Source organism: Balaenoptera physalus (assembly GCF_965194825.1).
Source record: "Balaenoptera physalus genome assembly, chromosome: 13".
NCBI lineage: Eukaryota > Metazoa > Chordata > Mammalia > Artiodactyla > Balaenopteridae > Balaenoptera > Balaenoptera physalus.
In genome coordinates, this window is record NC_138892.1 from 7,679,454 (window position 1) to 7,693,397 (window position 13,944).

The 13,944-nt window shown below is 43.3% G+C and overlaps 2 protein-coding genes across 3 annotated transcripts in view; one reads left to right on the forward strand and one right to left on the reverse strand.

The window, feature by feature from the left end:
• The window catches only part of TEF (TEF transcription factor, PAR bZIP family member), a 140,806-nt gene that overhangs the window by 70,261 nt on the left and 56,601 nt on the right, over positions 1 to 13,944 (reverse strand). The window lies entirely within an intron of this gene.
• On the forward strand, positions 62 to 8,896 carry PHF5A (PHD finger protein 5A). Of its 2 annotated transcripts, none has more exons than XM_082420748.1 (4): positions 62 to 446; positions 876 to 899; positions 1,400 to 1,566; positions 5,985 to 6,236. In XM_082420748.1, the coding sequence occupies exons 1-4, from the start codon at positions 395 to 397 to the stop codon at positions 6,084 to 6,086; spliced, it is 345 nt and encodes a 114-aa protein (XP_082276874.1). In that variant the 5' UTR covers positions 62 to 394; the 3' UTR covers positions 6,087 to 6,236. The 2 variants fall into 2 exon arrangements, with proteins under 2 accessions (XP_082276874.1, XP_082276875.1); XM_082420749.1 differs by lacking the exon at positions 5,985 to 6,236 and adding an exon at positions 8,148 to 8,896 and having other exon boundaries at positions 98 to 446.

The window sequence follows — 13,944 nt, forward strand, 5'->3', positions numbered from 1 at the left end:
AGCGCCTTGGGCGGAGCTCCCGTGTGAGGAACCTACAGGGGAGAGGACAAAGCTGCATAAAAACACTTGCGGAAGTAAATACCGGGAACGAAGATGTCTTATCGAAGTGCAAGCTTCATCTTTGCACTTTGCAATTTGTATCTTCCATTCAGATCTCTAAAGGTTTTTTTTTTTTTTTTTTTTGATGACTTTCATGCACCTGCCAGGACCTGACTCCCCAGGACGGAAACTTGTCTTTGAAATGTGATCGCGCGAGAACGACCGGGCCTTGGTGCAACGATTGTAAACGCTGATGGAAGCCTAGAGAACCAATCACGGCGATCAGGAGGCAGGAACAATAGAGGTTAAAGGTCGGCCGGAAGTTCCCTAAGTTTCCGGTGGCATAGAGGGAGCTATGGCTAAACATCACCCGGACTTGATCTTTTGCCGCAAGCAGGCTGGTGTTGGTGAGACGGCCTCCTGCCCCCGACTGTCTCGGTGGGGATGGTATTAGAACCTGAGGAGTTCGGGGTTCCCATCACTTCCTTAGGGTCTTGCCTCGGGGGCGCCACTTTTCCCGCCTCACGGTCGGTAGTGTAGGAGCGCGTGGGTTTGTGGTCTCTGATGAAAAGAGGGCGGGGCGTGTGTGCTAGGAGCCGGAGGCGGGCTGCCGGGATGGGGTCCGGAGAAATTCTCAGTTTGCCCAGGACCTGGGAGGGGCTTCGGGAGGGTGTGGATTTGGTTCGGATTGAAGTTTATGAGGATAGGATGGAAAGACTCCCTCAGGGCTCACTGCAGTCCCTGCTCCTGTCCCCACCTCAAGCTCGAGGATGTTTGTCCCCTTTTCGTCAAAACCTTAATCCTAATTGTACTCTTTACCGTCTTTCATCTTGCAGCCATTGGAAGACTGTGTGAAAAATGTGAGTGGAACACGCCTCCCCAGACAGCCCACCCGTCCCACTCAGTTTCTGTGGAGCCAGCCAACGGGCATTTCCAGCGGTGCCACTAAGAGGGCTTTGAGTAGATGTGACTGGAAGCATGTTAACACAATGCCAGGCTGCAACTAAAGGCCACCACCCCACTCCAACTTGCACATTTTAGACACTAATTTGAGAAAAATCTCTAGCTGTGGACCAGAAGTAGCATGACCCCGTCCCCAACACACACAGCGTTCTGCCAGTTAATCATACAGACTTATCTGCCAGGTGCTATTCTAAGCTCTTTACCCATTAGTTGATTGACTTTTCCTGTGTGTTGTGGAGATTGAGCTGGACACTAGGTAAGCCCAGTTTTGTGATGCCAAAGAAGCAGGCCCTAAAGTCACCATCAGAAGACCAGTGTATTTCCCCATTAGCAGGAGGAGGGCAAAGGACTTGAAGTACTTGCAAGTGGGCATAACTCCATTCTCTTTAACTCACAGGTGATGGCAAGTGTGTGATCTGTGACTCCTATGTGCGTCCCTGCACCCTGGTGCGCATATGTGATGAATGTAACTACGGCTCTTACCAGGGACGCTGTGTGATCTGTGGAGGCCCCGGGGTTTCGGATGCCTATTATTGTAAGGAGTGCACCATCCAGGAGAAAGATGTGAGTATATACTAAGCTTTTCATCTGATCCTTCCTTTTATTTAGTAACACTTTGCCATCCACTCCTATGGTCTGTAGATTACTATGTTCATCTAGTCATCTAGGTTATAATTTCTTCAAGGTCTGTGAGCCATACTGGATGTAGTCCAACAAAACGCACTTATTTTGCATCAAGGACAAAAATGCATGAGAAGCAAATGTTTGTCAACACTAGCAATTTGGAAAGCCCTCTCTTCCTTTGATGTCTCTCTCTCTTATTATTTTTTTTTCTCTCATTATTTTTATTCAGAAATAATATCCTTTTTTTTTCTTTTTGGCCACCCCCCCCCCCCATAGCTTGTGGGATCTTAGTTCCCCAACCAGGGATTGAACCCAGGCCACGGCAGTGAAAGCCCAGAATCCTAACCACTAGGCCACCAGGGAATTCCCAATATCCTGCATTTTTAAGTCCTAGCACAGTGCATGGTGTGTAATAGCCACTCAGTAATTCTCTTAACTATCATTAAGGACTATTTGGGTGGATGTAGTGACTTCTGAACTTGGGACAATTCAAGTTGATTTCAGTTCTAAGTGGCTAGAGAATGCTTTTGGTTTGATTTTGCAGAATTGATTGCAATTCTTCTTATGACATTTTTGCCCCTTGACATTGTGTGGTGGCAGTGGGTAGTTATTCAACTTCTTGAGCCAGATGCCAGGGTAGAGGGCTGTAGGTCTATACCAAAAGTAGGCTTCTTGGGGAGAGGGGTGGGAAACCCATGATTCAGCTTTTATTCTTCTTATGACACAATGAAAGGAAGTGTGATCCACTGCCAATAGTCTAATATAAGGTATCTGGTTACCTAATCTAGGATAAGGCGTAAGGCAAAAGATAAATAATTCTTAGGACTTCCCTGGTGGTCCAGTGGCTAAGACTCTGCACTCCTAATGCAGGGGACCCGGGTTTGATCCCTGCTCAGGGCACTAGATCCCACATGCTGCAACCAAGAGTTTGCATGCTGCAATTAAAAGAGCCTGCAGGGCTTCCCTGGTGGCACAGTGGTTGGGAGTCTGCCTGCCAATGCAGGGGACATGGGTTCGGGCCCTGGTCTGGGAGAATCCCACGTGCTGCGGAGCAACTGGGCCCGTGAGCCACAACTACTGAGCCTGCGCGTCTGGAGCTTGTGCTCCGCAACAAGGGAGGCCGCGATAGTGAGAGGCCCGTGCACCGCGATGAAGAGTGGCCACCGCTTGCCGCAACTAGAGAAAGCCCTTGCACAGCAACAAAGACCCAACACAGCCAAAAATAAATAAATAAATAAATAAATAAATAATAAAAATAAAGGAATTCCTTTAAAAAAAAAAAAAGTTCTAAAAAAAATAAAAATAAAAAAATAAAAGAGCCTGCAACTAAAAGATGCTGCACGCCCCAATGAAGATCCAGCAGATGGCAACAAAGATCCTGTGTGCGGCAACTAAGACCCAATGCAACCAAATAAATAAATAGATAGATAAATAAATAAAATCTTTAAAAATAAAAAAATAATTTTTTTTTTTTTTTGGTCTGCGTTGCCTGGCTGTGGAATCTTAGTTCCCAGACCAGAGATGAAACCCAGGCCCCCTACAATGGAAGCACACAGTCCTAACCACTGGACCACCAGGGAATTCCCAAAAGATAAATAATTCTTAATATTTCCTTATGCAAAGAGTAGGTATTTATATACACACACACACACACACACACACACACACACACAATCTCTCTCTTTCTTCACAATAGCTTTGTTAAATAGGGATTATTATTATCTCCATTTACAGCCCCTCACCCAGCTAATAAGTGGCAAGTCCAAGCTGTCTGACTAAACCTAGCAGTGTCCTTTCATAAGTCCTTTTTTTTTTTTCTTTAACCCAATTTATTATTTATTTATTTATTTTTGGTTTTGTTGGGTCTTCGTTGCTGTGTTCAGGCTTTCTCTAGTTGCGGCAAGCAGGGGCTACTCTTAATTGCAGTGCGCGGGCTTCTCATCGCGGTGGCTTCTCTTGTTGCGGAGCACGGGCTCTAGGCACGCGGGCTTCAGTAGTTGCAGCACGTGGGCTCAGTAGTTGTGGCTCGCGGGTTCTAGAGCACAGGCTCAGTGGTTGTGGCGCACAGGCTTAGTTGCTCCGCGGCATGTGGGATCTTCCCGGATCAGGGCTCGAACCTGTGTCCCCTGCATTGGCAGGTGGATTCTTAACCACTGCGCCACCAGGGAGGTCCCCTTTCATAAGTCTTTTTAATGGGATCTGCCCGTGTTGAGGAGAAACAGTTCAGCCACCTCAGCAATCTTTGCATTTGGATCCTGTCTACCTCTAATAAGTGGGATATATCAGACCAGATAAAACTTTCTTAACATCATTAATTCTTCTGTTATTTAGGGAGATGAGAAAGGTCATAGATAAAGTACCAGAAACATAATTTCAGTTGGTGATTTGAACATCCTCTTGTCCTAAACTCTGATTTGCATTTACCTTTGACCGTCAAATCATACCCTGCTTGATCTGATCCACCAGCTAGGTGACACTCCCCTTATAGAAAGGACCTTGGTTTGTGTATTTGTCTCCCCTTTTCCCTAGTTCTTGGTACAGTCCCTGGCATGTACTGTAAGTATGGTCCACATTTTTGTTGCTACCTCTATAAATCATCCATAGGGTTCCCCCTACAGAGTGTCTGGTATATAGTAGGTGTTTGGTAATTATTTATAGCCTGTATACCACGGTGAGACAATATCAGTGAAGAGAAAGTACAAACAATTCTTAAACTAGCTAAAACTAGCTAAAGAGTCCATTAAGGACAACATTTTCTTGAACTTTTCCATGGTTGTAGCTAGAGGTTTTGTTTTGTTTTGTTTTTTTGCAGCTAGAGTTCTTATCTGGCATATGCTTGGCAACCAGAGAGTGCTTAATAAATGTTAATTGCTGTCTGATTCCTCTGCATGCGGAATGTGACCTGATCTCTCTGGATCCTTGTGCCTCATTCTGCCCCTGAGAATTATTCTAGATGTCACCACTTCCTCTACTTCACGTGTACAGGAATGTTCTGAGGATATTTGAGATGGTATCTACCTCACATTTACTCAGCAATAGTTTCCAAGGAACACAAAACAGTCCAGTGATATGATCCAGCCTCTCAGCCTTACAGGTCATCATGTAGATTAAGTGCCTAAGACTTTCCTATGCAGAAATCTTCCTGCAACCAAAGCAACCCCTGTTATTGTTCTCTTCCTGCAACTTCCATAATTTATAAGGAAATTAGACCAATAAACTAAGCTGGGTGTTCTCCATAGTTTTTCAAAGCTTCAAGAATACTCAGGATTTGGGGACAATATCTGTGGGCATTGCTGCCAGAGGACAAATTTGTTTCTTTGCTTTTTTTTTTAATAAATTAATTAATTAATTTGTTTTTGGCTGCTACTCTTCATTGCGGTGTGCAGGCCTCTCATTGTGGTGGCTTCTGTTGCTGCGGAGCACGGGCTCTAGGCACGTGGGCTTCAGTAATTGTGGCTCTCGGGCTTAGCTGCTCTGCAGCATGCAGGATCCCCCCAGACCAGGGCTTGAACCAGTGTCTCCTGCATTGGCAGGCGGACTCCCAACCACTTCGTCACCAGGGAAGTCCCTTTTTTTTTTGAAAGAAATACTTTGTCCTATCTAAAGTGAAGCTTTGGGCTTCCCTGGTGGCACAGTGGTTAAGAATCCGCCTGGCAAAGCAGGGGACACAGGCTCAAGCCCTGCTCTGGGAAGATCCCACATAGTTGCTCCGCGGCATGTGGGATCTTCCCGGACCAAGGCTTGAACCTGTGTGCCCTGCATTGGTAGGTGGATTCTTAGCCACTGTGCCACCAGGGAAGTCCCTAGCGTTGGTTTTTAAGTATTACTTGAAAGTCCTGGATTTTCACCAGGCCCAGGTCCAGGATAATTTTTGTAGCTTGCTTTTGTGACATAGAAACAGACCTGACATACAGCCCTCCTCAGAAAGGAAATCCATAGGCATTGAGTTCTCCTTGGTGGTTGCTACAGGAGCCTGTCTTAGGCTTCTCCTGGGGATGTTTTAATGGACATGTTTAGTATAATGAAAACAAGCACTTGGCAGTCTAGTGTCTACTTTTTTTGTGAAATTTTAGAAATGAAGTGGCCATTAAACATGGACATTCAATTCAAGCCATAGCTGCCTAAAATAAAAGCTCCCTGTGCTCAGAATGGGAAAATCTGTCATACTCTGGGAGGACTGAGAAAGGATGAAATCTGTATTCAGGCATACAGTTGCTAAAAGAGCTACTACCATCAGGCAGACATTTGCAGGTTGTTTTTTATGTACTCCCTAGCTCAACTCACAAATACTGTCTGTACTGCCCTTCGAGGTTTCTTAACAGTCCTTCCATCTTCCTTTTCATGCTTTCCATTCACAGGTGTATTCACAAAAGCCAGCCAGTTCCAATGCACACATCCTCACCTCTTCACAGCATTGGTGGAATTTGGGAACAACCACGAGGCCCACGGGAGATGTGTAGAAAATAAAAAACAGGAGTTTAGGCAAGAAAGCAGGAAACTTATAAGTCAGTGAGAGAAAATGCCATAAAAGCCAAAGAGCTAATAATCCAATGCATTGGTTTTCCGATTTTTTTTCAACTTTTTAACATGTAGAGTCCCATCTTCAAAAAGTGTCTTACACAGAAGCCACGTGTGTATGTGTGTGTCTGTGTGTTAGGTTGAACGATCATGAAATTGCTGATATTTATTTTTGGCAATTTCTTATAATTTATTAAGGGCTGGCTATATGCTAGGCATTGTTCTAAGTATATTGATTCTTAATTCTGTAAGGTCGGTTCTACCATTGTAGTAATTTAATATGTGACTAAAAAGAGACACAAGGAGGTAGATAACTTCTCAAAATTCAGGTGACCTATCTCCAGAGCCTACAACCTTTTTTTTTGTTGTTTTTTTTGTTTTTTTGGCTACGTTGGGTCTTCGTTGCTGTGCGCAGGCTTTCTCTAGTTGCGGCGAGCAGGGGCTACTCTTCGTTGCGGTGCGCAGGCTTCTCATCGCAGTGGCTTCCCGTTGCAGAGCACAGGCTCTAGGTGCGCGGGCTCAGTAGTTGTGGCGCACGGGCTTAGTTGCTCTGAGGCATGTGGGATCTTCCCAGACCAGGGCTTGAACCCATGTCCCCTGCATTGGCAGGTGGATTCTTAACCACTGCGCCACCAGGGAAGTCCCTACCATCTTAATATGAGTGAGAACACAGCTGCACAGATTGGGGGATGAGTCCTACTGTCACCTGGCCCCTCTCAGGACTCTCTAGGGCTCTATAAATACAGTTCATATACATTGACCTGATCCAGTCATCTTATTTTATAGTTGGATACAAATCCAGACAGAAGAGGTTTGCCCACAGTCACACAAGTCAGTGAGGCAGAGTAAGCCTGAACAGGCTATCATCATACCATAAAATTTCAAAGCATCCCTAAAGGGTTTAAAGCACTGTTGTGTTTAATAGCAGGCTACCTGAGGCCAGGAGAGGCAGCTCTTCCCACATTTGTACCAGGACTTTCAGTACAGATTACATGGCTTACTTGAGTTCACCTAGCAAGCCATTGGTGGGGCTGGGCCCACAACCTGGCTTGCTTAGCACACCAAACTCCACAGATGGTAATTCTCAGTGTAATACATGGTACGTGTTTTCTAGAAAATAATGAAATGTTAGTGTTGGCTTTGTGTGGTTTCAGAGATTCTTGTACAGTGTTGATATCAGTCCCCAAAAAGAGAAATCAGCTGAATTAGAAATGAGATGCCTAAGGACTTGATTCATTCATTCATTCTATAGCCCAGTGTCACAGGAAACAGCTACCTTTGACATGGGTGTTTAATAAAATCATGAGATCTAAGAAGGTTTATTCCAGTAGCAATTCCCCAATTTTCCTCCCATCATCCCACATCAACTGATGGAGTCATCATTCCTGCAAAACACAGCTTCCCAAGGGCTTCACTGAAACCACTCAAGCTCACAAAACGGCCAGGGGAGTGTGTCACTACACATCAGAGTATGAGCCGTCAACAGCAGTCTCTGGCACAGGAGCACTCTTCCCCCAAGACCATGTGTCCGGTTAAGTGAATTAATATGGACACATCAAACTCAGTATTCTCTTATGATGTTTAAAATGTAAGGTACTATTTCCTCAAGTCTTTAGATTTTTTTCCCTTGGTATTTTCTCCTTTCTTGGGATAGTGAAAGAGAGCTAGGAAGCTTGATCTGTAGATGATTATTACCATTTCTTACCTCTCACTTGGAGAAAATCCTTTGAACACCTTAGAGAGTTTTAGAGTCTACCTCCACTATATCATATTAGTAACAGAAGTGGGCTAAGAATCCAGCATTATAAGTGCAGGCCACTGGATAAACGGTGGACAGGCCCTGGGCACATTCTAGGTGTTTAGTAAATACTTGATTGATCAAATAGGACAATTGAACTGGTAAGATGAATGGCTAAACCATTAATCCAAAAGTTATTTTTATCTTAAATCCCTCTCAGTTCAAGCTCAGAGACTTTTAACAACTTATCTATTCTGTTTTCCAGAGAGATGGTTGCCCAAAGATTGTCAATTTGGGGAGCTCTAAGACAGATCTCTTTTATGAACGCAAAAAATATGGCTTCAAGAAGAGGTGATTGGTGGGCTGCCTCTTCCTCCCCCCGTCAAGCTGCTGCAGCTGCCAAGAGAAATGCCTACAGAAAGGAAATGGAGCACACAGCATCACCTGAATTGCCTATTAGTACACTGGCACCTTTCCACCCTTTCCTCTCCTCTCACCCAGCCATGGTAGGAATGGAAAAAAAGATTCTTCGCAGAGCACTCTGGCAGACTGTACCACAGACAAATTAATAGATTGATTCATGGCATTCCTTAAATTCAAGAAGCAAGTCTGTGTTAATCCACATCAAGAAGTTCTGTACACCAAAAGCTTCTAAAACAGGAATGATATATCATTTCAGTCTTCTGTTTGAGGAGCTGGCTGTGAGGCTGGCTGCAGTGAGAAGCATGGCCTTGCAGCAGCTCTGATGGCAGCTGTCCTTGATGAAACATCTGCAGTGCGGTGGGGGCTCTCAGAACAGTCAGTGTGGGCATTTCATCTTGTAACACCCACCAGGTGGTGCTGCTTCATGTAATTTTTCTTCTAAAAATTGGAAACCCTTTCTGTTGCTATTGTATTCATAAAGTAGGTGTTTATTTTCTGGTAGTCAGCCCCTTCCCAATTTAATTTTAACTCTAGGAATTTTAGTCACCCAGGAATTTGTGATTCAAAATAAAGGTATTGGGATTCATTAAGCACCTTGTTCTCTTATTACTACTGGAATTCAAAACCACCCATGCCTTTTATGATAGGTAAACCAAAGTTATTTTTAGAAACTTTGCTGTTTCCCCTTCCTGTCCGACTTGAATTTTGAACTGAAGAGATGGCTTCCAGTAATGGTGAAGGGAATGAGACAAAATGTACTCGAATGAGTTAGGAGAGCTGAACTTGGTTGATTTGTTTCACAAAGAGCATATATACTCACATTAAGGATATGAGGGGAGGGATTTCCCCAGTGGTGCAGTGGTTAAGACTACGCACTTCCAATGCAGGGGGCATGGGTTCAGCCCCTGGTCAGGGAACTAAGATCCCACATGCCTCTCAGTGCAACCCCTCCACCAGAAAAAAAAAAAAGGATACGGGAGGTTTGTTTAAGTAAATTCAAATTCAGACGCATCCTTTACCCTAACTCAACTACCTGTACTTTTTGTCTGCTGGAGGCAATAAGCAAGTTATCCTGAGGAGCCACATTCATAATTGGAGACTTCCAGTCAAGTAGGTCTTTGACACCATGAATTTGAAAAAGGTTGTGAGTCCTGTAGAATCCAGGGGCCTGGCTCAATGTTACACTGCAACTCAGTGGCAGATCCAAGTTGAGATGAGAGCTTTCTGACTTCCTATCAGTGTTTTATCTTGGATCAATAAAACTTGGTTATTTGTAATGTATTGAGTGTCCAAAATAGAATTAAGATAACCTCTGCCTTTAAGGAATTTAATAACTGAGCTTGCCAGAAATAGCTCAGTGTAACACAGGGGATGCACAAAGGAAGGGTTCTGGGCCTCGCATGGGGTACCTCGGGAAGGCTAGGGGAAGGCCACAGCCATAGGGCTGCCATGAGGGCTCCTTTCAGTTCCTCAAACTGCCGTTTTCCTTCCTGCTGCAGTGCTTTTTACCTGTTTTTTACCTCTAAAGCTGTGCTTCCCTTCTGCTCAGCTAACTCCTACTCATCCTTCAGACCTTAGCTAAGTATTTCCTAAAAGATGCCTCATCCAACCCCCAATCTAAGTTCCTCTTGTTATACTCCCACATAGCACCATAAGCATTTTGTTTATAGCATTTGGTAATATTGACTGTCATCTACTAGGCTGTGTTCCATGATGGCAGGAAGCAAGTCTGTTCTGCCCAGCAGGTAGCAGGTGCTCAGTATTGAATGAATAACTGAAGTCATAGAAACCAGATAATAAACTGGGCTTTGAAGGCCATGTTGGAACCTACAGGCAAAGGGGGTAGGGTCTGCAGATAAAGATATTTGTGTGGGGGAAACAGTTTGAATGGGGTGATGTGTTTGGGGAGCTCTGAGCAGTTCTAACGCATCAGGTGAGGGTTATGGTGTATCAAATGAGTTGCAGAAACCAGATAATTTTCAGATTATAACTAGAATCATTTGATTCTATAGTAACTTTAGTTTTAATGTGTAATATAAGTCAAAATGTTTTGTTTTGCTAAACAAATCAATTTCTAAAATTTGTTTATTGGGACTTCCCTGGCAGTGGTTCAGACTCTGCTTCCAATGCAGGGGGCACAGGTTCAATCCCTGGTGGGAGAACTAAGATCCCACATGCCACGTGGTATGGTCCCCCCGCCAAAAAAAACATTTATTAACCACCTTGGTACACATAACATCTTGCATCTCCAGATGTTTGAAAAGCTACTCCTTACTTTCAGCAAAACACCACCTTAACTGTGCTCTGTGAGTCTTAGTGTGTATGCCTCTAAAAGTTCTTGCAAGGGAGCTTAAAATTTAATGCGCGGTAGGATTTCCACACTGATAAGCAACAGGACAAGTTCAACCTCAGTCCGGTGAATTCTGCTGAACTCTGTTCCTCTGTCACCTAATTTTATAATCCCATTCTCATTTGTTTGCTCTCTGAGGCCAAAAGAATGATACAATACAATGAATAAGTTAAAAACACCTTAGATAAACAGCGTTCAAGTTCAAATCCTTAGTTATCGTCTACCTTGGACTTTAGAGTAAGTCCTTTTCAGTTTTAAAAATTAGAATAATGATAATACTAAATTCTCTATTGGGAAAACATTGCTTACAAGCTGAATTTTAACCTCTAATAGTATATAGTTCTGTGAAAAGAATTAGAGTAATGATCTCAGCCAACTGTATGGCCACAAAAAATCAGAATGGGCTTAAAAATTATTGCTTTTCTCCATTGTTGAAATAAGCACTACCTACACAGGTCTAGTTGAAATAACTGAACTCATCATAGTCAGTCTAAGAAAGTGGTTCCATTTCCTGGGTTTATGATTATTACTATTAAGTATTCAGTGTTTGATACATTCATTTCTAGGATCTAAAAAGGATGGGTGTCTTCCAGCTTCTCAGATATACTCTGTACACATATGGTAATTTAATCTCCTTTAAACATTGCACTTTACATGTGCTCTTGCTCCAAAGAAAAAAAAGTATAAAGAGAAATGTGTGGGCTTTATAATCGGTCCTGTATTTGAATTCTAATCTGCTATTGACCTTTAGTGAGGTTTTCGGTGTTTTTTTTTCTTATCTATTAAATAAGGATATTAATGCCTCCCTCTTTGGGTTGTAAGGATTAAATGTGACCTCGTAAGTGCCTGACCCTTACTGGGAAGGCTTCACATCATAAATGGTAGCTCTTTTACAATGGGCCTTTACTTCATAGATAAACATTTAAGTTCTAGCATTGAAGATCCTCCATGTGGTTCCCTCTCTTCCCTACCCCTCAGGTTTTCCTCTATTCATTCTCTGCTGTTCATTAGGCAGCTGAAGGGAATTCCTCACACACAGCCCATCTTCTTGGCTCTCTATTTCCTTTGTTTGAAATACCATTCCACCACCGTCACATCATCCAGCCAAGTCTGTACCTTCTCCTTCTAAGCTCCTAACATCTCATGAATGCTTCCAGATGCACCATACCCCACAACAATCTCTCATGCCTAGTACATACGTATAACAAAAATTTCATGAAACATTTACTGTGTGTACAGTATTTTCAATTTATTCTGTTCTAAAAAAGAAAAAAACACTTATTAGAAAAAGGGGTCACAAATTCAGGAGTCTGGGTGAATAATATAAGCGATTAAAAGGGAGGGGTGGGACTTCCCTGACAGCCCAGTGGTTAAGACTCTGCCCTTCCATTGCAGGGGTCACGGGTTCCACCCCCAGTTAGGGAACTAAGATCCCGCATGCCGAGCGTTGCCGCCAAGAAAAAAAAAAAAGCGTGATGATCAACGGTATGTGGCACTGGGCCTCAGTGTCTGGGGGACAATAGGGAGTGGTAGGGACCTTGGACCAAGACAGCACAGGCCCTGTCTAGAGAAGACAGTTGCTGTTCAAGTCCAGACAATTGCCAGCTTGAATACCCAGTGTTAACAGATCTTTTGAATTTAGGACAAGTGGCAAATTAAGATATTTTTGTGCAATCTCCCAAGTTTTAAGTGTTGCCAACTCATTTTTTTTTTTTTTTTTTGGATGGGGACCATTTTTAAAGTCTTTATTGAACTTGTTACAATATTGCTTCTGCTTTTTTTTTTTATGTTTTGGTTTTTTGGCCCCGAGGCTTGTGGGATCTTAGCTCCCCCACCAGGGATCAAACACACACCCCCCCCCCCTGCATTGAAATGTGAAGTCTTAACCACTGGACCACCAGGGAAGTCCCTGTCAACTCATTTTTGAAATTTTAATGTGTCAGTATATGCCAAGGCAATACATCCACCAGATGTGGACCTTAGCCTGCCAATTAGCAGCTTCTAAATTAAGAAAATTAACTTCCCAGGGAATCAAATTCAACTGACTAAATTTCAAAGAGATTGTATGTCACTATATTTTGACCTGTAGCTCTTTATAGTTTGAAGCAAGGACATAAAGGTGAAAGATTCTTTGCCTTGGTTGGAATTTTCCTGCCTTTAAAAAAAAAAAAAAAAAAAAGTCTCCAGTTCCCATCTTTCCCCAGTTATTCAGTTCCTTATCAACTCTATCCCCAAGTGGCCTCTCTGCCACCACCAAGGCTACAATGATACTTTCTTTGAACACGGTAGTTTTAGTGCCTTAGCCAAAGACAGGTTTGTTCACTTACCTTGTTTACTAGAATTCACTCACATCAGGTCAATACATAGCAAATCGTTTGCCCTTGGCATCCATCCAATCACTCGTCTCCAAAGCTAATTTCTGTTGTGGCTGTCTTTGCTCCTGCCCAGTTGGAGGAGTGGATGTGAAGAATCAAACTGAGGAACTATTTTCTTGGATAACTTAAAAGAAACTACAAAATTTCTCACCCCAACATGTGTATATGAGAGAGTGACTCACCCCTGAGAGTTAATTGGGGCTAATTATGACTAGCCTGACTTGTCACAACAAAACATCTGGCATAACTTGCTTACTCTCAGACAGGGGAGCTGCCTCCACCCTCTCCCCAAGCACACGCTTACTCCTGAAGCTCACCATTTTGAAAACAAAGCGTATGCCTTTCAACGTATGATTATTCCAAATGGGAGGGGACTCTGGAATGCTTGAGTAGGAATTCAGCTCACAATTAAGCCCTGGCAAGATGAAATCACACGTTGGGGAGAGAAAAAACGTCCTCCTCACCACATGATAAATGGAGACATCAGCAGTTAAGAATGATTACCTTTTTCCCCTCTATTTTATTTTTTCCTATTTATATGCTAACCCTTTACCCAGGGATCCCATTTACCAAGGAAGCTGGATTTCTCAGTTTTGTTTCAGTGATATTGCTCAAGGCGGGTGTGTTTTCAGCACTGCAGGGGAGATTCGAATAAATATAGGAACGCGCAAAAATTCAACACCTTCCTTCCAGGGATTCACTCCGCTCTCCCACAGCCTGCAGTGAACGGTAGGAAATGTATACCCTTTATCTACTTATATGGACTCCATCCCTCCTTACTGTGATACCCTAGAATTCGTTTCAACTCACCCTCACCATTCTCATCCTGTCTTGTAAGGTTTCCTATTGGGAAATACACAATGAACTGAGCACAGCACATGTAGAATGCAATTTGGCCAGAACGGTGACTTTTA